Consider the following 25,903-nt stretch of genomic DNA (forward strand, 5'->3'; position numbering starts at 1 on the left):
TTTAAAACTATGGTGTGCTATCTTTAATCAGCTTTGGAAAATTCCCAGCTATTATCTTTTTGAATACTCTTCGGCCATTTTTCTCCATCTTTTTTTTCTGGGACTCCCATTATATATGCATTCAACTTTTTTCATGTGATTCATGTTTCTTATGCTGTCTGATTTTTAAAATTTTTTTTACCTCTGTGCTATTTGGATGCTTTCTATCATGCTGTCAACTTACCGATCATGACTTCTGAAATGCATATTCTGATAGTCAGATATTGTATTTTCAGTTCTAAAATGTCCATTTCGTTTTGTATATTGTAATTATCTAGTAAAAAATCCATCCTTTCATTAATCTTGTCTCTCCTATTTTCTTGAACATATTAATCACACTTAAAATCCTTATGTGTTAATGCTAATGTCTGGATCATTTACGGATCTACAATTATCGACCTCTTTTATTCCTGTTTATGGGTCATATGTTCATGCTTACTGACCTTTTTAGGTTTTGTTTTGGTTTTGGTTTTGCACCAGAAATTGTTTACAAAGGACTTTATAGGCTTTAGATGTTATCTTTCACCAGGGTGAATGCCCCCATTTTCAAGTTTGGCCAAGAGAGTGAAAGTATGATCACCTCAATTCAAGTACAGACAGTACGGACTGCAGTGGGTATTGTTTCACAGTTTTAGTAAGCCTCATTTATGCTTTGTCTCTCTTTCTAGGTCATGGATTTCTTAAGATTTTGAGAATAAGGATAGTTGGTCTTAGTCTTCTCAAATCTAAAAGACTACTAAAGATCCACCTTTTTTCCTGTAGCACCTTCTAACCTGCTGTTTAATTTTCCAGTCCTAGATGGCTTCAAAAATATCTTGAGGGCGATACAAGCCTACCCATGAAGGCAGACCCAGATCCTTTTCTCTAGTGAGTTTTTATTTAATATATGGGACTTTAGAAATTATTATCTAATTTTTCCTTTTTCTTAGAGATGGGGTCTCCCTCTGCTCCCTGGGCCAGTCTCAAACTCCTGGGCTCACGCAACCCTCCCACTTCTGCCTCCCAAAGCGCTGGGATTACAGGCTTGAGTCACCATGTTTGGCCTATTTTTTAAAGCTTTTTGGTGTAGCACCCTAACATTTCACGCAGATCTGACTGTTATGCAGTAAAGTGTATTTTTATCATGATCTTTTTGTTCAAAATAGAGATAGTGAATTTTCTATGTTAAATATAAATTTATTTAAACAGAACAATTAAATAATTGTTTCAAAAATGTACGGGTGGTGAAAAGTGTAAAGATGATAGGTCAATGACTAAAATTGTGTTCACTGCTCTAGAGGGCATTCTGTGAGAGCACAGATTTTTAATCCAGCATTGTGGGATTAGAAAATATATACTAATTCTTTTTGTTCCATAGCAACTTTTCACTAAGGTTATCTAGTATAAACCAGCATATCCCATTTTATTCTAGGGAAGTATAATAGTAATAGTATTTGATGTTGACTTGATGGTAGAGAATCAAAACCAAAGAAAATGTTGCATGTTACAAATAAAACTGAAAGTGTTTCTCTGTTTTTGATCTCTGTGAGTCAAGTAACGATTTCTTAGACGACTATTCTAATATTTTCTCAGGGAAGACATTATAATTCACAACATGTATGTCCCTTCCATAGTTCTACCTTAAGGTAAAAGCATCCTAAAAGAACAGTATATTCGGTGATATAGCTAGTTGTTTCACTTAAATGTATAATTAGCATATCTTTTCTTTAGTCACCTGATGTTGTAATTTGATACAATCAGATGAAAAACATGAATAAAATGTTGATCCTGTTTTTCTCACAAAGACTTTTTTTTTGGTCGATTTACAGAGGGAGACATTAATTACAGATTAAATATCATACTGATTACAAAAAGAACAAATTATTCTATAAAACAAATGAATTATCCTTTGAATTAAAATTCTACAGCCACTAAGTCATTTTAGGTAAGACCTATTTAGTGATTTTACATTATTAAATTTTATCAGAATCACACAGTTTACCTTTGATTGATAAAACTCGAAGTGTGTATCTTGGAACTTTGGTGGAAAATACCTTCTTCCAAAGAGATGTGCCAATACTAACATTAGCTTTTCCATAACGTCTTGAGAAAAACGTTTTGAGCCTATACAAAACAAAGTGTCTTCTTGTAAATATGAAAGGGTATAATTCTATTTTTTCATGTTTAAATGGAATGTCATATTACATTTAATTTTATGGAAACTAAAAATCTATGATAAATATAGCAATTGAAGAATTACCATATATCTGCTAATGGTTTTTATCTGTGCCTTCTTTTTCATCCTTGCTACCTATACCCTAATTTAGATCCTAATCATCCCACACAAATTGCCTTATTTCCTTACCTAGATTTCCTCACTTTAGTCTATCTTCGTGATTTTAAGAACACCATACAGATTTAGTGTTTAAATGTAAAAATCAAAGGATTTTAATAAAAAATGTATTAAATAAAATGTATTTAAAAATTTACTCAATATGGATAAAATTGTATTTTTAGGGGAAAATATGATTCTAAATTACGCTATTAATATAATGTCAGCTATTTAGGTATACTATACAATAATATTCAAAGAAAATATGATTGGAAGAAAATATTCACAAATACTAATAGTGATTATCTGTGGATAGTGTAACTATGAGTAATTTTTTCTTTTTAACTTAATGCTTTCCTATATCCTTTTCCTATGATGAATATATATTTTCTAAAACTTGTATATTATTTAATATGTCATTAATCCTGGTGGCAAGGAATCACTGAAGTTAATACTTTGGAGGTGTTGACATTGTAAATACATGTCATAAAATATGGCTGACTATCATTTAATATATATTAGTAGGTATTTACTTTATCAATTGAAGAGCTATAAATTATACACATATTAATTGTATTTTCTTTACTAAAAAATATTCCTGAAGTGTTGGTTTTCTACAAAACTGTTGCTATTTTTGGACTCTCTCTCTACATATATATATAAAATCTCAAGCTTACCTTTACTGGTTGGCTGACAGAGATCATGGAAAAGGCCATTTACAAGAAAACTGACAAAAACAAGATTAGAAGGTTCATGGTAATGCAAATGTGATACAAGTCCAGCAAACCCCATAGGATTACCTTCTTGATCTAAATAGCCCTAAAGAACAAAAAACAATTTATTAGTTTGACTCAAGTTACCACATAATTAGTAACTTATTAAGTATCAGTTTAAAATAGTATTTAATGCCAATATAAGAAATATTTATAACTATTACTGGGCCCAACTTTTATAATTATACCATTTATAAGTAATATCAATCATTGGATAGAACCTTCTAAAAGCTACAATTAGTTCAGCATGGTAAGAAATCTAGATAGTAGTAATGCTATTCGCCCGCCCCCAAAAAAGTGCAGTAATGCATACCTCTTTCACCAAGAACTGCAAAGAAAACAAGAAGTAAAGTTTTAACATGTCCATGACTCTGGGTTGCTTGAAGGACAGCAATGAATGCTTTAGCACTGATAGCACCTTTAAAGAAAAGAGTACTTTTAGACACACAATGTTAAGTGTCACAAAATACATTTGCAAATGATAATAAATGATAGATCAATATCTATTATACCACACAGACATTAGAAATGCATCAGATAAAATTTGATTTCATACTATTTTATAGTGTTATATGGCAACTTCTTTTTTTAACAAAATAAAGCACATAAACCGAATTGTCAGAAATGAAACGTATTGCCAAAGAGTCTGATTATAAAAGCCATTCCAGTTCAGGAGCTTATAGCTTTTAAGTTGTTCTAGAAGTAAAAAGAGATATTATCCCACGTTCTGCAGTATTATTACAAAAAGTCATGTAACTAGGTTGATTTCAACCAATGTTATAAAAATATTGCTTGCTTTCCAGCATAAAACTGCATTAAAGTACATATATCTTTCAACTTCCCACTAAAATGTCCATGAAATTCCAAAAAAAAAAAAAAAAAAAAAAAATCCCAGTATCGCCAAAATGGAAACTTAGCTGTCTTTAGGCCTGAGGGTTTATAGAACCTAGAAAGAATCTCTACTTACTATAAGGCTAATGGTCTAGGAGGAGGGAGCGAAGGAAAAAAGGAAAAAAGGAAGGAAGGAAGGAAGGAAGGAAGGAAGGAAGGAAGGAAGGAAGGAAGGAAGGAAGGGAGGGAGGGAGGGAGGGAGGGAGGGAGGGAGGGAGGGAGGGAAGGAAGGAAGGAAAGAAGGAAGGAAGAAAGGCAGGCAGGCAGGCAGAGAGGGAAAGAAGGGCAGGCAGAGAGGGAAAGAAGGAGAGAAGAGAAGAGGAAGGGAAGAGAGAGAAAAGGAAGAAGAGAGAAAGGGAGAAAGAGTGGAAGGGTGGAAGAAGGGAGTGCACTTTCCATCTCCTTACTGTGGGATGATATTTTTTGAGGGCAATATATATGGTATATTTGCAACCTCTTCTCTCTCATATGCCACTTTTAGTCAGAGATGGCAACAGTCAGAAAACAGCATAGTAAGGTATGAGGGTTTCATGGTGGTTCACTATAACCACAGAAGTACAGACCTCATATTAAAGTCATACAAAGATGATAAGAATCCTGATGGCATTGCATACTATAGTTTATTGTGATTAATGTCGTCCAGATAATCAATGTGTAATAAGACCAGCAGAAGTAGAACATGACCTTTCAATTCAGAAAACTATATAGATGAAGATCTGCTAAACACTGATATTTGAGCCAAAAACTATTCATCCAGCTCAGATCTGAAAGGGTATTTGATTAGCATTTAGGTGGATAGAATGAATCCAGAAGAAATTTCATACATCCTATTGCTTGGCAAACCATCAGATTTGGAGAGATGTATCCAAAGTGATAAAATAGAAAAACCCACAATAGACCAATTCTTCTTAAGAAAAATTTATCATCTTCCTAAAATTACGGTCATGCTATAAATATTTATGGAATGTCTACATCAGAAAATCAGACAAATGAACATTATTGTCCTTGGAGTGCTTACATTCTAGTGGGAAATATAGATAAAATACATAAAAACATGATAGAGATAGGAAGATAGAAAGACAGGTGATAGATAGGTGGATAGATGATTGATAGATGTAGATAGATGGATAGAAAGATAAATGATAGAATGATACATGATAGAAAGGTAGTTAGACAGCAGATAGAAAATGGATGATAGATAGATAGATAGATAGATAGATAGATAGATAGATAGATAGATAGAGATAGAGATAGGTAGGTAGAGGTAGGTAGATGGATAGAAATATAGATGATAAACATAAAGATAGATCAATGTAGATAGATACATAGATAATTTGATGCTATATAGGAACTGATGAGAACTCTATTTAACTGAATAAGGAACACTGTCAATGCAGCAGACAGGGGAAACGTTTACAGTTTAGAAGGCATGGTAAGGGTAGGCTTCACTATGTAATGTTACAGTAAAGAATTTAACGTAGTAAGAGAGTGAGGCCATGTATATGTCTCAGGGAAGATCTTAGAAGGAGAAGAAACAGTAAGAGCCATGGTCCTCAGACCGGAATGTGTCTGGCGTGTTCATGAAACGGGCAGCTGGCCATGTGGGAGAGAGGAAGAAGTGACGTCTGCAAGCTGGTAAGAGATCATATACTACAGGACCTCATAGACTGTGACAAGGACATCTTTTCCTCTAAAGAAAAGATCTGACATATGAAAATTGTTTTCTATATGCAGCAAAAAAAAAAAAAAGTTGTTTTGAAAAAATATTTGTATGCCCTCTCTCACCACTCTTATTCAACATAGTATTGAAAGTTCTGGCCAGGGCAATCAGGCAAGAGAAAGAAATAAAGGATATTCAAAGAGGAAGACAGGGACTCAAATTGTCTTTGTTTGCAGATGATCCTATGTCTAGAAAACCCCATCATCTCAACCCAAAAGCTTCTTAAGCCGATAAGCAACTTCAGCAAAATCTCAGCGTACAAAATCAATGTGCAAAAATCACAAGCATTTTACTATAAACCAACAACAAACAAGCAGAGAGCCAAATCACAAATGAACTCCCCTTCACAATTGCTACAAAGAGAATATAATACCTAGGAATACATCTAACAAGGGAAGTGAAGGACCTTTTCAAGGAGAACTACAATCCACTTCTCAAGGATATCAGAGAGGACACAAACAAATGAAAAAACATTTCATGCTCATGGAGAGAAAGAATCAATATTGTGAAAATGGCCATACTGCCCAGAGTAATTTATAGATTCCGTGCTATTCCCATTAAACTACCAGTGACATTCTACACAGAATTAGAAAGAAAACTATTTTAAAATTCATAGTGGAACCAAAAAAGAGCCCATACAGCCAAGACAATCCTAAGTAAAAAGAACAAAGCTGGAGGAATCATGCTACCCAACTTCTACCTTTAATACAAGGCTACAGTAACCAAAACAGCATGGTACTGGTACCAAAACAGACACATAGACCATTGGAACAGAATAGAGAACTCAGAAACAAGACCACACATCTACAACTATCTGATCTTCGACAAAAACAAGCAATGCGGAAAGGTTTCCTATTTAATAAATGATGATGGAAGACCTGGCTAGCCATATGCAGAAAATTGAACTGGACCCTATCCTTACACTTTATACAAAAATTAACTCAAGATGGATTAAAGACTTAAAGGTAAACCCCAAAACTATAAAAATTCTAGAAGATAACCTAAGTAATACTATTCAGGACATAGGCATGGGCAAATATTTCATGACTGATGTGGTTTGGCTGTGTACCCACCCAAATCTCATCTTGAATTATAACTCCCACAATTCCCGTATGTCATGGAAGGAACTCAGTGGGAGGTAATTGAATCATGGGGGCAAATCTTGCCCATGCAGTTCTCATAACAGTGAATAAGTCTCATGAAATCTGATGGTTTTAAAAAGAGGAATTCCCCTGCAAAAACTTGCTCTCTCTTTGCCTGCTGCCATCCATTGTAAGACATGACTTGCTCCTCCTTGCATTCTGACTTTTTTATGAGACCTCCTCAGCCATGCAGAACTGTAAGTCCATTAAAACCTTTTTTTTTTTTTTTTTTTTTTTTTGCAAACTTCCCACTCTTGGGTATATCTTTATCAGCAGCATGAAAACAGACTAACATAGTAAATTGGTACCAGTAGAGTGGGGCACTGCTGAAAAGATACCTGAAAATGTGAAAGTGACTTTGGAACTGGGTAACAGGCAGAAATTGGAACAGTTTGGAGGGCTTAAAAGAAGACAAAAACTGTGGGAAAGTCTGGAACTCCCTACAAACTTCTTGAATGGCTTTGACCAAAATGCTGATAATCATATGGACAATGAAATCCAGGCTGAGGTGGTCTCAGATGGAGATGAGGAACTTGTTGGGAACTGGAGCAAAGGTGACTTTTGTTATGTTTTAGAAAAAAGACAGGCAGCATTTTGCCTCTGTCTGAGAGAGTTATGGAACTCTGAACTTGAGAGAGATGATTTAGGGTATCTTGCAGAAGAAATTTCTAAGCAGCAAGGCATTCAAGAGGTGACATGGGTGCTGTTAAAGGCATTCAGTTTTATAAGGGAAGCAGAACATAAAAGTTCAGAAAATTCGCACCCTGACAATGCAACAGAAATGAAAATCCCATTTTCTGAGGAGAAATTCAAGCCGGCTGCAGAAATTTGCACAGGTAATGGGTAGCCAAACATTAATCACCAAGATAATGGGATGTCTCCAGGGCATGTCAGAGACCTTTGTGGCAGTCCCTTTCATCACAGGCCCAGAGATTTAGGAGAAAAAAAATGGTTGCCTGGGCCAGGCCCAGGGTTCCTCTGCTGTGTACAGTCTAGGGACCTGGTGCCTTGCATCCCAGCTGCTCCAGCTATGACTAAAAGGGGCCAAGGTATAGCTCAGGGTATTGCTTCAGAGAGCAGAAGCCCCAAGCCTTGGCAGCTTACACATGGTGTTGAGCGTGAGAGTGCACAGAAGTCAAGAACTGAGGTATGGGAATCTCTGCCTTGACTTCAGAAGATGTATGGAAATGCCTGGATGTCCAGGCAGAAGTTTGCTGCAGGGATGGGGCCCTCGTGGAGAACCTCTGCTAGGGCACTGCAAAGGGAAAATATGGGGTTAGAGAACCCACAGAGTCCCTACTGGGGCACCACCTATTGGAGCTGTGACCCCTACCCTCCAGACCTCAGAATGACAGATCCACTGACAGCTTGTGCCATGAGCCTAGAAAAGCCACAGATATTCAATGCCAGTCCATGAAGGCAGCCAGGAGGGGCACTATACCATACAAAGCCATAGGAGTGAAGCTGCCCAAGGCCATGGGAGCCCACCTCTTGCATCAGTGTGACCTGGATGTGAGACATGGAGTCAAAGGGTATCATTTTCGAGCTTTAAGATTTGACTTTCCCATTGGATTTTGGACTTGTTTGGGGCCTGTGGTGCCTTTGATTTGGCCAATTTCTCCCATTTGGAATGGCTGTATGTACCCAATGCCTGTACCCTCACTGTATCTAGGAAGTAACTAACTTGCTTTTGATTTTACTGGCTCATAGGTAAAAGGCACTTGCCTTGTCTCAGATGAGACTTTGGACTGTGGAGTTTTTAGTTAATGCTGAAATGAGTTAAGACTCTGGGAGGCTGTTGGAAAGGTATGATTGGTTTTGAAATGTGAGGATATGAGATTTGGGAAGGACCAGGGGTGGAATTATATGATTTGGTTGTGTCCTCACCCAAATCCCATCTTACATTGTAACTCCCACAATTCCCATGTGTCATGAGAGGAAACTGGTGGGAGGTAATTAAACCATGCGGGCAGGGTCTTTCCCATGCTGTTCTCGTGATAGTGAATAACTATCATGAGATCTGATGCTTTTAAAAAGTAGAGTTCCCTTGCACAAGCTCTCTCTCTCTTTGCCTGCTGCCATCCATTATAAAACATGACTTGCTCCTCCTTGACTTCTGAAATGATTGTGAGGAACTCCCCAATCATGTGGAACTGTAACTCCATTAAACCTCTTTCTTTTGTAAATTGCCCAGTCTTGGGTATGTCTTTATCAGCAGCATGAACATGGAATAATATAATGATGAAAATGCCCAAAGCAATTGCAACAAAAGCAAAAATTGATAAATGGCATCTAATTACACTAAAGAGCTTCTGCACAGCAAAAGAAACAATCATCAGAGAAAACAAACAGCCTACAGAATGGGAGAAAATTATCCATTCAACAAAGGTCTAATATCCAGAGTCTACAAGGAACTTAAACAAATTTATAAGAAAAAAACAAACAACCCCATTAGGTAGTGGGCAAAGGACATGAATGGACCCTTCTCAAAAAAAGACATACATGCAGCCAACATATGAAAAATACTCAACATCACCACTCATTGGAGAAACGCAAATCAAAACCACAATGAGATACCATCTCGCACTAATTAGAATGGCAATTATTAAAAAGTCAAGAAACAATAGATGCTGGTGAGGTTGCAGAGAAATAGGAATGCTTTTACACCGTTGCTGGGAGTGTAAATCAGTTCAATTGCACTGTGGAAGACAGTGTGGAGATTCCTCAAAGAACTAGAGGTAGAAATACCATTTGACCCAGCAATTCCATTACTGGGTATATGCCCAAAGGAATATAAATCATTCCATTATAAAGATATATGCACACATATGTTCACTGCAACACTATTCACAATAGCAAAGACATGGAATCACCCCAAATGCCCATCAACAAGAGACTGGATAAAGAAACTGGTACATATACACCACAGAATACTATACAGCCATAAAAAGGAATGAGATCATCTACTTTGTTGGGACATGGATGGAGCTGGAAGCCATCGTCCTCAGAAAACAAATGCAGAAACAGAAAACCAAACACCACATGTTCTCACTTATAAGTGGGAGGCGAACTATGAGAACACATGGACCCAGGGAGAGGAACAACACATACCAGGGCCTGTTGGGGCAGGGAGAGGGCGAGCATCAGGAAAAACAGCTAATGCATGCTAGGCTTAACACTTTGGTGATGGGTTGATAGGTGCAGCAAACCACCATGGCACATGTTTGCATAATAAACCTGCAAATTCTGCACATGTGACTCAGAACTTAAAATAAGAAGATGGAAAAAAAGGAAAAATTATTTGTCACCCATAATGGATGCCAAATGATATGACCTCTTTGAGACAACGCACTACAGCCTATAGTATAGAGACAATATAAATTGACATTTAAAAATACATGATTATGATATAAAAGAGTGATGGATGGAGTAGTAAAGAATTTCAGGGGCCAGGTGCAGTGACTCACACCTGTAATCCCAGTACTTTGGAAGGTTAAGATGGGTGGATCACAAGGTCAGGAGACGAGACTATCCCGGCCAACATGGTGAAACCCCATCTCTACTAAAATACAAAAAATTAGCCAGGTGTGGTGGCACACACCTGTAGTCCGAGCTACTCAGGAAGCTGAGGCAGGGGAATTGCTTGAACCCGGGAGGCGGAGGTTGCACTGAGCTGAGATCACGCCACTGCACTCCAGCCTGGTGACAGAGCAAGACTTTATCTCAAAAAAAAAAAAAAAAAAAGAAAAAAAAAAAAAAAGAATTTCAGAAAAACAAAAGTCCAGTAGTAGCAGAATTAAAACCCACATTTGCACTTCAGGCCATCAGTGATATGGAAGATAAGTTTCATGTTTTCTCATAAAGAAAAAAACAGGAATGAAGAACAGAAAAGTGAGTTTCAATTTAAAAATTACAGCTTTTCCTGAAAAAACCACTGAACAATTAACAGAAGCAAATAACAAAGATACAATTCAAGGATCTCTTCTTCATTTGAAAAATACCTGAGCATTGCATAACAATATGAACATACTTAACACTACTGAACTGTACATTTAAAATGGTTAAAGATGGAAAATTTTATGTGCATTTCACCACAATAAATAAAAACCTGAGCACAAAGATTGAAAGTTCTCATATAATAACTAAAACAGCAATTTTTAAAGGATCCATAAATCCAGAAAATCCTAGGAAATAAAACATTTGAAATAGAATAAAGCAACAGATTCATATAATTGCATATACAGAAAAAAATATCAAGTTAACTGCCAGAGAACAGAAACTGCCATGGTTCCTCTATGTAAAACATTAAATGCCAGAAGGCAATGGAAACAATCTTAGTTTGATTTAATGAATGAAGACAATAATATTCTATGAATGTTATGCCCACTTTTAAGAGTCCCATATGTGAGAAGTTTACATGTATGTCTTCTCAAACATGCAAGGCAAAGAAAATGAACCACCCTGATAACCACTTAAAAAAAAAAAAAAGAAACCTTATTAGAAGACGTACTCCTCTTTAGAGACAGGTATAAAAGAAGAACTCAAGAATGGGGAAATTTTGGTCTTAAAAATGATGTATGACTGTTCTGTAGGATCAGCCAACTCATCAAAAGATTTCTAGAAGAATCCTAACTTGAGAAACCAGTATCTGATTTACCTGGGCATGCTAATCACTACACAAAAACAGAAAGAACAGGCATCACTAACAATGCGTCTCCATAAAGACGAGAATCAAATTACATAATCATGAATCTTAAATCCGTCATTGAGAGACTGGCTACAAAATTTTTATCCGGGCAACATACATCAGGAAAGGTTTACAATCATATTTTGAAGTTCAGTTACATACAATGTTATCAGTGCTTAAAAATCAAATACACACCATGCCTAGAAAACTGACTGAAAAAAAAAGATAATGTGAATGTCTTTGGGAGTGAAACAGGGGCACTTTTTTCTTATATCAACATTCTACATTTCCCAAGTATTCCTAAGTTTGAGTTACTTTTTCATGAAACACTTAAACTTTTTTGTTACAAAATCATAAAAATAAATCTTTCTTTTCTTTCTAAATTGTAGAAAGGAATCTATTAATTGCCTAGAGCTTTTAAAATTCATAGCCAGCACTTAACTACTATAGGACACTGCATTTCACACCTGAAAATAGTAATCCTGAGTGCTTTTCAGTGCTCATCAAGCCACAAATTCCATGTCTGATGGTAGAAACAAACCAAACTGTTATTCTCCCTAGCTACTCCCAATTCTATACTATTCAAGACATTGTAAAACATTAAAGGACTGATGAAACTCAAGGGTGATTGCTACAGACTTCTAAAAGAACAGCAGAGGTGACTAGAGCCAGGTCAGTGATGAAGACTGAACTCAGGCAGTGTCCAGCACGGTACCTTTGCCTTGGCATCTTCTGGGTCATCTCCCTTGGAAGCCAGCAGCATGAGTCGTAGGATCAGGGTTATGCTGAGAGGGAACTGTCCTCTCAGCTCAGGAACATTGGATTTTATGAGTTTTCCTATTTTGGGGAATGGAATATCAAAGAAATATACATCTCCCATCAGGTCTTGACCTCTTCTTCCAGCACGGCCAGACATCTGAAAAGAGAACAGAATTACAATGTATAACTTCCCTAAATGCTTCTACTGCCATAGTGTAAGAATGAGCCCTTTACTCTGGTTTGGAGTTTGGAAATTGTGCATATGTCTAACCATTAAGGAACGGACACTAACATGCAACTACATAGTGCTTAGGAAATTTGCTATGACTGAGACAGATCTAAAAACTGAGACATTTGTCATCATTATGTAAATATTTCAAGCCATTAATTGCAGTAGGCATTTGTATAATATATCCCAAAGAAATAATGATCTATTGAAGAAACAAAGAACACCGGCAAAACAATGATGTCAAAATCACTTACAGCTGAACTCTAATGTACCCATTTTCTCTCCCTGCCCATCTTCCCCATCTCTCATCTCTTTTCTGCCCTCTCTGACACACAAGTGTGTTGAATTACGAATCACAAAATAAAATATGTGCACAACCAGAATAAATACATGAGTGAAATAAAATTCAGAAATGCTACTTGTGAAAAAGCAAGTTATGAATAAAATCTTTACAGAGGTTATACTAACTCTTATTGATTAAGTGCTTAGACTGTGCTAAGGCACTGGGAATATAAGAGATGTGCCCATACTGAAACAACCACAAAGTGGAAGATCCAGAATTCAGACCCTGACATTTCCATTCCTAAGTCCATCATCCCAAATATCAAACACCCTAGCTCCAGAGCCCAAAGTAGAAGATTCCCAAAAATGCACTAGAAGAATTCATTCAGAGTACAGCAGCAGCAATAGAAATAAAAAAGAGGGGTTGGTAACATGCTGGAAATTATATAAGGATTTTATATTGGGTAGGAACAAGGCCTATAAGGAGAACAAAAAGTGTTTAGAGATAAAGGGAGGGAAGAACGTTGATAAAAACCTGAATGTGGGTGACATATCTAAATTTGAATCTGCTAGCAGAAATAGTTATCAAATGTCTCTGAGCAGGGAAATCATATGAAGATAAACTACATTATCTGCAGGATGTGGTAGAATAAAGAGCATGGAGAATCAGGGAAATTGTACTAATAATACAAGGCTAAGAACGTATGAAGAAAGATGGTGGATACAGAAATCAAAAGGCAAAAATCAAATACTGCTATAGGAAAGTAATGAAGTGGGCTTGGTAATAGATTGAGTGTCAGGAGTAAAGCTGAGGGAAGCATTAAAGATAATTCTAGAGTGCAAAATCTTGCGCACCGCAAATGAATGAGTAAAAGTGTATCAAGCACCTTTGATGTCTATTTTCCATGCAAATCACTTATTTAATTCTTGCAAATGCTGTGGGAGAGTAATTATTACCCATATTTTGGAGATAGAAAATGAGAATTGGGCAGTTTAGATATCTCATCCAAGGTCACACATCTGGTTAATCACACAATCCCAAATGCAGGTGCTTTCAACTATACCACAACTAAAACTGAAAGCCAGGCAAGGATGAATGCCCAGTTAGGCTACTGTGAATTGCGGTATGTTTGTAAACTAAAGGTTCACTTTTTATACTATGCTATGGCCGTATTTCAGCAATACAACAAGCAAGTTTATGCATTTTGCAATACCTGTCTATAATTCAAGGCATCCAGATAGACTGAGTTTTGAGCAAACACCACAGATTTACAAGGCATGTTGATACCTAAAGCAAGTGTTCCAGTAGCTGTCACCACCTTGAAAGAGAATAAAATAATTACTTCATAAAATAGCATTTTAATAGAATGCAAGTATTTCTTGTCATAAAGTTGCTGAAAAACTCTTTGAGCTTCAATGAAGCCACAGTGGGAAAGCTAGAGAAACTAGACACATTGGTATTCTTGCTATTTCACAAGCACCACAAGTACATTCCCAAACGCGCTGTTTGCTTTGCACAGAATATTCTTCCCCAAATATTCATTTGTCTGGCTTCTTCAGCTGTCTGCTGAAATGCCACAGAGGAATCTGTAGCCCACCATATCCAAAATAACCATCCCTACCGTCATTATCTATCTCTGTCTCACATGATTTATCTTCATAGCATTAATGACTACCTCAATAACATTACTTGTTTGTTCACTTGTCTTATACCAGACTCCAAGCAAGATTCATTATTATATCTGCAGCACCCATAAGAGTACCTGGCAACTTATAGGTGTTCAGTAATTTTTTTTTTTTTTTTTTTTTTTTTTTGGGACAGAGTTTCACTTTTGTCGCCCAAGCTGGAGTGCAATGGCACGATCTTGGCTCACTGCGACTTCCACCTCCCAGGTTCAGGCGATTCTCCTGCCTCAACCTCCCAAGTAGCTGGGATTACAGGCACCCACCACTATGTTCGGCTAACTTTTGTATTTTTAGTAGAGATGGGGTTTCACCATGTTGGCTAGGTTGGTCTTGAACTCCCGACCTCAGTTGATCCACCCACCTCGGCCTCCCAAAATGCTGGGATTACAGGCGTGAGCCGCTACGCCCGGCCCAGTAAATATTTTTAAATGAATAACTAGACAGAAAATTTTTTATGATAGGGAAATAATACTTTTACAAATCCACTTCTGGACAATTACCTATTTTGTCTACGAAAATTTGTTGAGATTATGCCTATGGAAATAACATACCTCAGTAATTTTAAAAAGTTGTCTTTTCCCCCTTGAATTGCCATAACTGACCAGAAAAGGAGCAGGACAAACTTAAAAGTTTACTTAGATAATACGCTTTTCATATAATACTGGGTATTTCTGATCATCTTCTCTTTCTTTTTATAGTGATTGTCGTAAATGCTGTGGTTAGTATTAATGTTTAAGTATACAGAATGATCTTCTTTAACTATTCTGTAACTGAAATCTATATATCTGGGAAATGCAACACATCATTTATTACCTGTTTTTATCAATTTTTTTTGATAAGAACAAAAATGTAGAAAATAATAATACATTTAGAAAATAACCATAATAAATACCTTTTTAAAAAATGTTCTCTAGAGCAAAGCTGTCACTATTTTCATAGTACTTTCGTGGAGTGATCTCATTAACCTATCAGTAATTGAGCAACTACTATTTAACAGGTACTATTTTAAACACAGAATATGCTGATCAAAATAGGTGTGTCTCTCTTCTATCAATTGATAATCATGTAGAAAATATTGTATGTGGTGATTAGCCTTTAAAATAAATACATAATTTGTTATTAGTTAAGAGAAAAGCATAGCAAAGTTGTTAATGCTACATCTTAGGTTGTTTTTCAGGTAATAGCATTGTTAACTATGATGTCAGATTTTCCTCAACATTTAGTTTAAAAGATGCTACCTAGAGTAGCAGAAACACTCTCAATCTCTTTGTCTTTCTCTCTCTCTCTTTTGTGAATGTAATATATGTCATACAAAATTTAATATGAATAATTTTTAAAAGTCAGTCTATTTTTGAATATTACTAAAGATCCAAATTTACAAGCAAACTATATAAAGCTCCTTCGTGAATGTATCCAGAAAATCCCTGTGCACTGTCACAGGACACATTGCACAAAACATAACAAGGGTTCAGTCTGAAAGTTATTTTAGTCTTCCTTTTGTCCATTATCACTGATAGGAGAGAGCACATAGATATATTTCACGGTAGAAATATTTGCCAAAGTATTTGTTTAGGAAATATTTTTATTCTCATGAAAAAGAGATAAACTAGGCCTGGTGGAGTGGCTCACACCTATAATCCCAGCACTTTGGGAGGCTGAGGCAGGAGGATCACCTGAAGTCGGGATTTCGAGACCAGCCTGACTAACATGGAGAAACCCCATCTCTACTAAAAATACAAAATTAGCCGGGCGTGGTGGTGCATGCCTGTAATCCCAGCTACTCAGGAGGTTCAAAAACAAACAAACAAACAAAAAGAGATAAACTGAGTAGTGCATTTTAATCCCCTCTTCAATTAAATAAGACAGATGACATGCAGTCTCATCAGGACTTTTTTTTTTTTTTTTTTTTTTTTTTTGAGACAGAGTCTCGCTCTGTCGCCCAGGCTGGAGTGCAGTGGCCAGATCTCAGCTCACTGCAAGCTCTGCCTTGCGGGTTCATTCATCCTCCCAAGTAGCTGGGACTACAGGTGCCCGCCACCTCGCCCGGCTAGTTTTTTTTTTTTTGTACTTTTTTAGTAGAGATGGGTTTCACCATGTTAGCCAGGATGGTCTCGATCTCCTGACCTTGTGATCCGCCCGTCTCGGCCTCCCAAAGTGCTGGGATTACAGGCTTGAGCCACCACCGTGCCGGGCCTTTATTTTTATTTTTTTTTAAAGACAAAGTCTTGCTCTTGTCCCCCAGGCTGGATTGTGATGGCATGATCTCGGCTCACTGCAACCTCTGCCTCCCGGGTTCAAGCAATTCTCCTTCCTCAACCTCCTGAGTACCTGGGATTGCAGGCACCTGCCACCACACCCGGCTAATTTTTGTATTTTTAGTAGAGGCAGGTTTCACCATGTTGGCCAGGCTGGTCTCGAACTTCTGACCTCAGGTGATCCACCCGCCTTGGCCTCCCAAAGTGCTGACCCATTGTGCCCGGCCAACTTACTTTTTAAAAGACAATTACATGAGAAAAAAAGAAAACTGGTGGTTGTATTCTTTACTTTTCCTGAACATTCAGCTTGAAACAGTCACAATTTCAATTTTTAGAATAAAGAACATTTACCTACCCTAAGAAATCCTTTCCTAAAGAGGATTTCAACTAATTGTTTTTCTTTGAAACTCATAGCACTGTGATGATATCCAATACCCCTTTCTGCCAAGGCTTTCAATTCTTCACCTTTTCTTTCAAATTTTACTCGACCAAATACCTTCTGCAAAGTCTAAAAGAAGCAAGACAGTTAGGGATTATGATTTAATTTTAATTATAATTAAAAATGTCTAAAGGAAAACAACATGTATACTATGTAATAATTTGGCTAAATGAGGCAACTATTTGAAATTGACTCTACATGAATACAAAGAACCTTTTATGGCAGGAACAGTAACTACAAGAAAAATCTTCCCACTTCTTTGGACAGACTATCTTAAACTGTCTTACTCCACTTCCGGGGCAGAAAATTTTGACAAAATAGCAGATAAAACACCCAGCAGCGGTGAGTGCATGACTGCTCTTGCCTGAGGGATATCAGTTGGCTATTGGAGCCTTAGGAGTTTTCCCCAACAGAGAGACTTCTCCAAGAAGGCAGAATGGGTTCCTTACCCTACGTGGTCTGGGTATGCCTACTTCCCATTGAAACTGAGCACAAATGGCCTTAAAAATATCCAGGCCTTAAAGAAGAAATACAGTTGTGTCCAGAGATAGATGGACAAAGATAAACACTGCTTATGAAGGAAGAGGGACAAAAAAAAACCTTCCAAAAGCAAAAGGCTGGTTAGTGGTTACTTCAATTATGTATTCACTCATACAACAGAATATCAAGCATTCATTAAAATGATGATCTAAATACATGGTTATAAAAAATAAGACACCATGAAGCTTACAAAAGAAGGTGCACAATAGAATGAATATGTGTGTGTGTATACGTATATGTATATACATACATATGTCTGTATACATGTATACATATATGTATACACACATACACAAAATGTATGTAAGTTTGTATGTGTATAGTCACAGGAAAATGAGATAAAAGGTTGGTCTGGAAGGGCAGTGAGTACTTATGAGTGATGACATTGCTTTTATTATTACTAATTTATACTTTCAAATTTGTTTACCATAAGCATGAGTAATTTGCATTTTAAAAGGTTTCTGAATACCAGTTTTAGATATTCCAATGCCTCTTTGGTGTTTTAGCTATAATGTAAAAAGCCCCTGATTTTGAGAAATTCTGTGAATATTATTTAAAGTGTATTGGACCACATGCACCCAAATTTTCAAATGAAGCATGTGAAATTGAAGTCTAGAATTCAGACTGGAAACAATGTAATAGAAATAAATTATGAAATGGCAGACATTTTCAGAGGTGAACTGTTAACAAGCAAGAAATAATCTACAAATTCTAAGTCTCCTCCACAGGTATCCTCATCTCAGTGTGTGCTACTAGGGAATTTGACCTAGGAGACTCCTCCATAAACCCTGGCTTAGACTATCATGTCCTTTTTTGGATACGCACGGCAAAGCCTTCAAGAGTGATATGTAGCTAAAGGAGATTTCTCCTTTGGTAGGGATTGTATTAATTATGTATTATATTATGCATATATCTTATTAAACATTGTCTACAATTAAGAAGCTATGGCTGCCAAATGAAATAGTCTGGAGAACGGTCGCGCTGTAAGTGCTGACCTCGGTGTCCACTGCTTTTTGATCAGCATATGTGCAGTCCTGTGGAATTTCCAGGTTCTTCTCTAGACACTTGAGCAGATTATCATGTTCAGCCTCATGTATTAGGCTTTGATCCACATTTCTGTTTTTTTTCTGGCTCTTTTCATCTCTGTTCATAAAAATAAAACTTTAATTAATGAAATTGTAAATAATGAATGAAGTAATTAATTGATTTGGCCACCAGAGGATGCCCAAGACTTCCCAAATCAGTCTTCTCACCCAGACTTCCACTGCTGTGCATCTTTTTTTAAATTTTATTTTATTTTATTTTCAAGATGGAGTCTTTCTCTGTCACCCAGGCTGGAGTGAAATGGCATGATCTTGGCTCACTGCAACCTCCACTTCTTAGGTTCAAGCAATTCTCCTGCCTCAGCCTCCTGAGTAGCTGGGATTACAGGTGTCCATCCCTGCACCTGGCTAATTTTTGTATCTTCAGTAGAGACAAGGTTTCACCATGTTGGCCAGGCTGATCTTGAACTCCTGACCTCGTGGTCTGCCTGCCTCGGCCTCCCAAAAAGTGCTGGGATTACAGGTGTGAGCCACTGTGCCCGGCCTGCTGTGCATCTTCAGTAACTCAGTCTTCCTCTAATTTCCTTCCTCTTTAGCCTCTGGATGTTATGATCCACTATGAGAAAATTCTATCACATATTGATATTTTCTGGGATGTTCCCTTTCCTTCTGGCTGTAGTCTTGCCAAACCCAGTTCTCCTGAGATAACTCTGTTTCTCCTTGCTAAAGTGATGATAATTTTCTCTTCCTCGGCCTTCATGACCCTAGGCTCGGAGGTAAAGCAGGCGTTCTCCTTGTTCCACATTGCCAATTCTAGTCATTCTCCTTCCCTGCTTGTAGTGGATGCTACAGCTGCTCTGAGTTTGGTTGCTAAGGCTCTCAGCTGCACCATTCTCTGGAGAATTGCCCTAAACTGACAGGGGCCTCTTGGAGATGCCTGGGTGGTGACAACCTCTCCTGTGGATGGGAAATAGCCCACACCCAAAGTCTGACTGATATGAAGTATAAAAATCAGCCCCCGTGACTCAAGGTGGGGCAATTCTCTGGTGCCCCAGCATTCCCAGCAGGGTTAGAATCAGGCTATCTTCTAGCAGAAACCACATTCTTGCTTTTCTTCACCTTCCCTTTCTTGCTTCGTTCATTTTCTTATAGGTCCCTCATGAGCACACACCTTCAATAAATCCCTTCCACAGACATCCTCATCTCAGTGTATACTACTAGGGAATCTGACCTAGGAGACCCCTCCATAAACCCTGGTTTAGGCTATTATATCAACATACTGTGTTGTCCATCCATCACCCCTCAATGTAACATGCACTCAAATCAATTACCACTTATTTGATTTTTAAAAATTTTTCTCTTAACTGTGCATGGAAGAAAATTCTAAATATGAGAAGATGTGCTCACTTGTATTTCATTGTTATGTGTTAACTAATGTTACCCTTAACTCAGGGGAGAATGCCCTGACTATGGAAGGGCCTGGCCCTAAAATTTGCAGAGCATGTGGCAAAGATCCACATATTATTGCCTCACTTTAAGTTTTTAGTCAAGGTAATAAACTGTTAAATAAAATAAATTCTATCCACCTACCTTGACAAATATAGCTCCATAGTAACCTGGAATTCAAGGGTGAGAATGAGCTCTGGGTGGGCACGTCTCCTTAGCTCCACTGGCCCCTTGCTTCATGGGAATGGATGCAGATGGAAGAGGCCAGAGTGGGACTATCTAAAGGCCCCCTCACCCCCAGTACGGTGATGAATAACACATTAAATCACACTTTATTTTTATAACTTGAATTGTTGGTCACTAATCCAACCTGAAATGTGGCTCCTGGTGCCCTCAGGAAAGGTTGTTGAGGATCAGTTGCTAAGAAGGCTTACACCTCCTATGCTATCCCTGGGTTTTCACCTCCCATACTTCTAAGGAAACAGAAAAATAGGTAGAGGAAATACAAGCAGAAGGTTCAGCAGCAAATTCTAGTTTGCTCTGGAATTTGGAAAACCTAAATCAGAGATGCTCTAAAAGTTGTTTCAACTTGGAGAGAAATCTTTCATTCATTCAAATATATTTATGGAATAATATTACCTGCCAGGTAATGTGCTAAGCAATGAAGACACAAAAAGAAAAATACATGGTTCCTGTTGTAAAGGAACTTAAAATTTAGGAAAAAGAAATATATACAAACAACAATATATTACAATAATTGATCTACTAGCTATTGAAAGTGTAGAAGAACATAGGAGAGAGGGTAGAAAGTCTAACTGCAGGAATCAGGGAAAGATTCAGAAATGAGATACCAAAAATTATGAGTACAAGCTTTGGGAGCAATCAGGAAGGAGGGCACTCAAGGCAGATGGGTCAGTTCATGGAAAGGAAGAGGTAGAAAAGTAAGTCATGTGAGGAGAATCATAAATATTGAGTATTGATAGAGGAGAGTGGTAGGAAGTGAGACTGATAGAGTTAAGGCAAATACCAAAACATTTCGGCATAATGGTCAAGAAGTGTAGACTTCATCAACTAAGCAAGGGTGAAGGGAGAACACTGAGCATGGGATAATTTTATCAATTCAAACGTGTGCAAGATCATTTGTTGACTAGATTGGAGAGTGGTGAACCTCAAGGCTCTGAAGTCCAAAAAAAAAAAAAAAAGACCTCTGTGATCATCCAGGCAAGATATGAGGAGCTTCTAAGCCAGGAAATTACTTAAGATGGAGAGGATCATAGAGAGGGGATAAACATTATGGCCGTAGAGTTGACAGAATTAGACATTGAGAGCAAGGAAGAGAAGTCACATTAGCTAAGTCTTTCCAAGCATCAAATCAGAATTTCCATCCATTCTCAAGTTCTTTTTATGATCACTGATAAAACTGTGATGGTATAATAGTGAGACTTCTTTGTCATGACCAAAGACAAAGTGTGTAGTCTATATTTAAACCTTCTGAGGACTAAGTGACAGCCAGAGTTCATATATGTGTCAAAGATGTGCTTATTGTGTAAGATGATTACATCAGGTTATAAAATCTACCTAGGCTGACAGGCTGTGGTAGGACTCTCAAGTCCTAAATGAGACTGTTCGATGCAATTAAGGAATGAATGTACAATTATGGTCACTCATCTTTACCCCATTCTCTCACCCAAATGTACTCAATTTAGAAATAAGTCCAAGCAACAACTAGAACTTATTTATAGAACATATTCAATTTATGTTTCCTACTAGGATTTGGGGAGTATTTTAACCCTCTACTTGTCAATTTTTTAGTTAACTACTTACATGATCTTTTGTTTCTCTATGGATTTTTTAACTTTTCGAAGTTTGTTAGCCATGACATGGGCTTCTTTATCAGCTTTGGGAGGCCTTTTTGTCTCCTGCTTTTCCTTTAGGGAAGTGCTCACACTTTTAGCTGCGTTTTCTACAGCTCCTAACTTGAATCTGGAAATAAAAAGAATGTGCGCCTTGAAAATAACATCATAAATACAATTCAAAATCATATTTCCATCTACTGCTATCATCCCCTGTTGGGTTTTTAATACCCACCTTTATAAATGTTATCCAGAATGTGCACATCAGGTGTTCCGAATCAGCCGACTCCTTATTAACCACCTTATAGTAAATAATGTTGCCGACCCTCCCCTTCTCTCTCCCCCGACCCCAGTCCCCTCACCCACTCCGCCACACAGACATTACCCCTGGGACAATGCAATGAGAACTCGTGGAAATTTTTCCTCTAATAGCAGTCAAATATTCCATAAGCAAGGAACAGAGAACAATGGTTTTTCTCCATTTATCTCCATTTATATACAGAAGACAGATAGCTATCCCCATCACCACCCTTCTCTAAAAATGAGAAAAAAAAGATTAATCAAAAAAAAATTGTTATTTTGGTAGAAGGTGAGAACCTATGATTCTTTCCAAAAGAAAAAACCCTAGGTGTTGCTGGATTTTGCAATGCAGAAATGTCTCTAAGCTCTGGGCTTTATAGTTCTTTAAATGTAAGTACCTAGGAATATAGTGATCCATACTTCCTGGCACCCTGGGGTTTAACCCGGCAACCTAGTCTAGGTTGTACTCAGTTGGCCTTCTCAGATCTGAGCAATTAGCCACAAATTGGTAAAGACATTTATAGACAAATGGCTACAGATCAAATTCTCCTGATACCTGAAGAGTAAAATGTTTCTAGAGGAAGTAAAGGCAAACATTTCCTATGTTTATTTCACATGCATTTCCCTGTGTCAGGAAGCTAGGGCTTTTTACAGGAGCACTGAAAAGCCCAGGGAGGTCCTATTTCCCCATTGTTTCTTGGTGGCAAAATGCTGTGGCTGCAAGTAGCCAATAGCTATTGTTACTATACTAACCATAGCTTATTATAGCAAGTCATAGGTCTGGTTTGTATAATAAAGCTTTTTAAATCTATGCTGTGAAGCAAAGGGCCTTTCTAAAGTTTTTATAGAGCTAACATCAAAAGGAAATGTGTTTAGCTAGTAAACAGTAAATAAACTGGCACACTGGTGAAGTAAGAATTTTAAAAGTGACAGTCTACACCACATGGCAAGAAATTTCATATAGTAGATAATAAAATAATAATAACAGTAAACATTTAAGTTATACACAGTTGACCGGGCATGGTGGCTCACATCTGTAATCTCAGCACTTTGGGAGGTCGAGGCAGGTGGATCACCTGAAGTCAAGGGTTCGAGACCAGCCTGGACAACAGGGTGACACAGAATACAAAAATTAGTCAGGTGTGGTGGCACATGCCTGTAATCCCAACTCAGCAGGCTAAGGCAGGAGAATTGGTTGAACCTGGGAGGTGGAGGTTGCAGTGAGCTGAGATTGCACCACTGAACTCCAGCCCTGGGCTACAGAGTGAAACTCCATCTCCCTTAAAAAAAAAAAAAAAATTATATACAGTTGTCGGGCATTATTCTCAGTGACTTCAGTGTATTAACTCATTTAGTACTCACAACAATCATATGAAGAAGGCACTATTAATATTTCTATTAATATCCTTATTTCCAGATGAAAAAATTGAGACACAAAAAGATTAAGTGGCCTGCCCAAGAACCCACAGCTTATACGTGGCAGAGTCTGGCCTGCAGGCCTCTGTTCTCAAACCCTGTTTTTAACTGACATATGTTGCTTCTCTTTTTACATTAATGGGCCTAGGAATTACTGGGGCCTAGGAATATATTACTTTTTAAAATAGTGTCACTTTCATCATAGTACTTCATTTAAAAAACAAAAAAAAACTCTTAGAAATAAAGTTCAAAGATCACTTGGAAATAATGTTGCCTCTTACATCTCTCGGATCTACATAGTATGTCAATCAAAACAAAACCAAAGAAAAAATATCTCCAAATATGTTGACTATATTTAGAATTAGAAATGAGAACTATAACCCAAGATACACAGTCATGGCAAGCCATACATGTGTCTGAGGGGACAAAGATAAAAGGAAGCTTGTATTGGCAAAAGGCAAAGTTTACATAAGCTGCTTAGAAACACAGTTCATGGGTTTTGGAGACGCAAAACCAGAGCTGGCATCAATTTATCAGTGGCGATGCCATTACTGGGTGGTGTTCTTTCAAGGGCATCTTATCTGAATTGCTGTAGCCCTAAAGAAAGAACTGCCTGTGGGATTATTTTAGAAAGTCCTTGAGACAGCTTATCTCAGCCATACAAGCATGAACACCCCGCCTTCATGCTCTCTCAGCTCGAGTCTGTTTGGATCTGACAAAAAGGGATCATCCTGGTATCTGCAGCTTTTATAAGAATGAATGCGGCCTAGAGATTAGACCGTATTCAATAACATTTTTGCAGCACTGTGCTAAGTGCTTTCATAACTTAGGTTTATTTAATTCTCACCCCAATCCTATGCATTATTATTTTGATCATCTCATTTTGCAAATAAGGAAATTAAGGCTTAAAGTCATTAAGTAGCTGTCCAGAAATAACACAGTTCATGGGGGCAGAGGTGGGATCCAAGTTTGGGCCTGGCCGTGAAGTGTGTGCCCTTAAGCACACACTGCCATTGCCATGAAACACTGAATATGCTCCATGTATTTTTTTTTAAGAGATCAGACTGCAGAAGGCTTAAGGGTACATTACTATTTGAAAAGCTCCTAGAGGTAAAACTTAAGCCCAGACAAATCCTCAGATCTCTTGATGATCTGGGGCTACTTAGCACCAAATCAAATTGTGTAAGACCAAGGATGTTCACAGTTTATTCTGTAGAGAATTCAAGAGTCATGTAAACACGCCAAACTTCAATTCTTCAAGTAGAATTAAACTTTTGATGTTTTGTGAAATATTTTAGTTTTAAAATATTTTAAGTATGTGAAGGATTTTGGAACATGCTACTCCCAAAATATACCACTCTGGCATATTAACTATTTTGAGTTGAAAGCACTAGAAAAAACAGCAGGGTCAAGAAGATCACTCTGATCTTCTTTCTTTTTCTTAAAAGTAGCAGATTAAATGCCCATAAAAAACGTTTTTATACCAGAAGGAGAGTAACACTCCTGTCTTCAAAGAAGGGAACTTGAAGCCAAGGGAAATCTATACTAACAAACCTTGTTAAACTAACTCTTACCTTCTTAATCACATCTGTACCCAAGTTACCCTAGCCCACGCCCCTTTACTTTGTCACATTTTTCACAATTTACCACTCTTTGTCCAATTCACTATGTAAGTGTCCAACTCTAACTGCCTCTTTGGGTCTTCATCTCCTTATGAAGTCTTCTGCGCCATATAAAACATACTACATACATGTGCATGCTTTTCTATTGGTTTGTCTTATATTAGTTTAATTCTCAAGCCCAGGTAAAAAAGCCTAAGGTGGTAGAAGTAAAATTTTGCCTCCCCTATATTTGTATGAAGGTATGAATAATAAACAGCTATTTTTAAGTTTCTGTTTTGTAGTGAGGCTTTCAGAAATATCCCAGAGGTACAGAATTACTTTTGTTTCTAATTACAACCTACAGCCACGCTTGAAAGTGAGACAGATGAGCTTTGTAAATCTTTGGCAGTGCAGAAATGTATTTTCCTTATCCCAACAACAAAGATAAAAGGAGTAATATTATTGCAATCCCCCAAATTTCCAAACACAAT

At 37.4% G+C, this 25,903-nt stretch overlaps 1 protein-coding gene across 1 annotated transcript in view; it reads right to left on the minus strand.

The window, feature by feature from the left end:
• DDX60 (DExD/H-box helicase 60) overlaps window positions 1-25,903 on the minus strand; it is a 104,067-nt gene that overhangs the window by 18,258 nt on the left and 59,906 nt on the right. The window contains 8 exon segments of the mRNA XM_010384440.2: window positions 2,021-2,142; window positions 3,028-3,169; window positions 3,437-3,541; window positions 12,279-12,479; window positions 14,048-14,152; window positions 17,130-17,282; window positions 18,749-18,896; window positions 22,067-22,225. Of these exon segments, the coding sequence (XP_010382742.1) occupies window positions 2,021-2,142; window positions 3,028-3,169; window positions 3,437-3,541; window positions 12,279-12,479; window positions 14,048-14,152; window positions 17,130-17,282; window positions 18,749-18,896; window positions 22,067-22,225 (1,135 nt within the window).

This window comes from Rhinopithecus roxellana, chromosome 2, assembly GCF_007565055.1.
Source record: "Rhinopithecus roxellana isolate Shanxi Qingling chromosome 2, ASM756505v1, whole genome shotgun sequence".
Taxonomy (NCBI): domain Eukaryota; kingdom Metazoa; phylum Chordata; class Mammalia; order Primates; family Cercopithecidae; genus Rhinopithecus; species Rhinopithecus roxellana.